At 35.2% G+C, this 3384-nt stretch overlaps 1 protein-coding gene across 1 annotated transcript in view; it reads left to right on the forward strand.

Annotated features, from left to right (window-relative positions):
* The window catches only part of LOC108780784 (uncharacterized), a 27845-nt gene extending 25796 nt beyond the window's left edge, over positions 1 to 2049 (forward strand). The window contains exon 2 of the mRNA XM_018548599.1: positions 812 to 2049. Within this exon, the coding sequence (XP_018404101.1) occupies positions 812 to 2049 (1238 nt within the window). The remainder of the gene's footprint in view (positions 1 to 811) is intronic.
* Positions 2050 to 3384: the final 1335 nt, after the last annotated feature.

Here is a 3384-nt window from a genome sequence, read left to right on the forward strand (position 1 = left end):
GAGAGAGAGAGAGAGAGAGAGAGAGAGAGAGAGAGAGAGAGAGAAAGAGAGAGAGTATTCTTGCATTTCCTAATATTTACGGTTACTATATTCAATGTGAAAAAAATATAATAAGTATAAGTAATTTTATTCGAGCCATATGATATTTCAAAATATGAAATACCACATTAATTATATATTCAAGCAAAACAAGTCATCATTGTATCAAAATGATGTTAAAATTATTCCAAAATGACCAATAAAAGTCATTTTTCAATCATTTTAATGTCATTTTGACTTTATTGTGACTTCCTGTTCTAATTCCGTATATATACAAGATATATGCTATACATACACAATATTGCTGTACAATTAGTTAATAATAATATATTTTGTGAGTATATTTAATTGCAAAATATAGTGTTAAGAAATAAATGTGCATCATATATGTTTAATTTTTATTTCATTTTCTCTTTCAAATGCGTCTCGTTTTTCACTGTGAGTACTAAAAATCTGTATAGTGTAAACGAGAACTATAGATTTTCTGTATTCGCTGTGAATAATGGAATAAATTAAGATAATTGTATAAAAGTTACTTGTTAGTACGCGTATTAAATGTTCAAATTTGCAAATTAGGTCAGGACATTGCTAGATCAAATTAGAAAGAGAGAAAAGGTTATAAACAGAGAGAAGAAGTGAGATAGAATAGAGTGCCCTGATTGGTAACGCGCCTCGCTCGCGCATGTGCAATTTTGGCTACGGTAACATCAAAGGTGCCGACGGAGAGTTGCGCTACTGTATATACTGTGGTTAAACGCTGCACATTTGGCAGCCAAGCTGTTTAGCAGTGTAAATCATGTATTGTCTAACAGAATTAACAGTGTAAGTTTTTGGACTGACTCTACAATTACATTAAGTTGGATTAAGACATCTCCCCACAAATTGAAAACACATGTGGCTAACCGAGTAGCTGATATTCAAAGACACACTTCGAGTAAAGATTGGGATCATGTACCCTCAAGTAGCAATCCAACGGATTTGTTATCTAGAGGCACGACTACTGAAGAATTAAGGGATAACTATCTATGGTGGCATGGTCCTCTGTGGTTAGTGCAGCCTTCTGAAAGGCCGATCCAAGAAGTTTATGATTTAAAAGACATGCCGGAAACCAAACGGGAGATTACATTAGTAGCTATACCGGATATGCACGATATTTTGTATAAGTTCTCATCTACTGCTAAATTAAGAAGAATCATAGCGTACTGTATGCGATTTATAAATAATCTAAGAAGTATTAAAAGCAAAGGATCTTTATCGATTGAAGAATTGGAGCAAGCTAACATTATCATAATCAGACTAGTGCAACGTCAAGTATTCGAAAGAGAGATAGAAGATTTGCGAAATGGAAGAGAAATTTATCGCAAGAGCAAGTTGCTTACATTACGTCCGTTCCTTGATGAACAAGGATTGATCCGTGTGGGAGGCAGAATACGCCATGCGGAGATCAACATAGATCAAAAACATCCATATGTATTTAATGTATTACCTTCGAGACATCATATAACTACTCTTATACTCCGCGAAGAACACAAAAGGTTACTACATTGCGGGCCAGAGCAACTTTTGGCGTCTATTAGACTACGATATTGGCCATTATTAGGCAGACAGGAAGCGCGTAAGGTTACTAGACAGTGTCTAGAATGCTTTCGACTTAAGCCTAAACCCTTAGAGGCAGTTATGGCAGATCTACCTAAAGATCGATTACAAGGAACTGTGAGGCCATTCGCTATTAGTGGCATAGATTACGCCGGACCTATTCAAATTCGAAAAGGAAGAAGAAGAGGTAGGATATCTTTAACGAAAGGATACATTGCATTGTTCGTCTGTTTTCACACTAAAGCAGTTCATTTAGAAGCCGTTACGGATCTAACTACAGAAGCATTTTTGGCAGCATTACGGAGATTTACTTCGAGAAGAGGTCTTTGCACTACATTATACTCGGATAATGCAACAAACTTCGTTGGAGCAGCAAGAGAGTTGAAGGAGATTTATCAATGTTTGATTTTATAGAAAATCAAATAGATGAAATTAAAACATGATTAGCCTTGAGAAACATTGACTGGAAGTTCATACCCCCCCCAGATCTCCAAATTTCGGAGGATTATGAGAGGCTGCCATTAAGGTAACAAAAAGACATTCATATGCTGTCACGCGGAACCTCATAATGACTTATGAAGAGTTCAGCACATTACTCACAGAAATAGAAGCAGTTTTGAATTCCCGTCCTTTAATCCCGTTATCCTCTCATCCTGACGATTTGGCTGTGTTAACGCCAGCTCACTTTTTGCTCGGAGAATCACAAACCGAGACTGCTCAGAGAAATTTACTAAACATGTCTGTTAACACTTTATCACGTTGGCAACATCAGCAACGAGTTCGTTAACACTTTTGGTCACGTTGACGAAAAGAGTATTTGCATTAACTGCAAATGCGTACCAAATGGTACCATGATGCAACCTCTCTAACAGTAGGTATAATGGTTCTGTTGATGGACGAACAAAATCCTCCTAGCAAATGGACTTTGGGAACGGAATTTCTTAAAGGAAACGATCATGTGGCCAGGGTGGCCACTGTCAAAACAGCACACGGAATATATAAACGACCTATAAGAAAACTGTGCGCTCTCCCATTGAACAATGAGATTAATGAGGAGATCTAAGGTGAAATGGATTCTAAGTTAGAACGTGCTATATTTAATCAGTAATCGATTTTTATTATCTTATATCATTCTTACATTTCTCTTATAATAATATATACAAAATTTCTTCCAGGATCACAAAAATTTAATTTTGAAAGTTGGCCTTTCAAGGTGGGCCGGGATGTCAAACAGTTAATAGGTTTGTTTTCTGTTCCTGCACTGGTCGCACTAGTTCAAAAAGTGTACACTAAAGCGTTTTCTGTTTCCAAAATGGCGTCAGCGACACTGTTTTTTATTCCAGTGCAACAGAACTCAGTGCACGGGTTCACTGAACTGGCTGCACTAGGTCTGGAGCTAGTGCAAGCAGTACAAGTACACTAGTGTACACTAGTGTACACTATTCAGCTACAGAAAACAGAAATAAACATATATGCAGAAAACAGATATCGTCGTACAAATAGTGCGCAAGTTCACGGCTAAATAAAACGGTAAGTATATGTGAAAATAATAACTTTTCTAAACTAAAAGACTTTACAATATGTACTATTTCAATACGCACTAAAGATTCACATTAATTATTCCTTATAAAAGTCTATAATATTATATATTATATTATAATTATTATATTATATTATATTATATTATATTATATTATATAATTATAATATAATATAATTATATAGTATAATATATAATAATAATAATAA

Source organism: Cyphomyrmex costatus, unplaced genomic scaffold, assembly GCF_001594065.2.
Source record: "Cyphomyrmex costatus isolate MS0001 unplaced genomic scaffold, Ccosl1.0 scaffold740, whole genome shotgun sequence".
Lineage (NCBI taxonomy): Eukaryota > Metazoa > Arthropoda > Insecta > Hymenoptera > Formicidae > Cyphomyrmex > Cyphomyrmex costatus.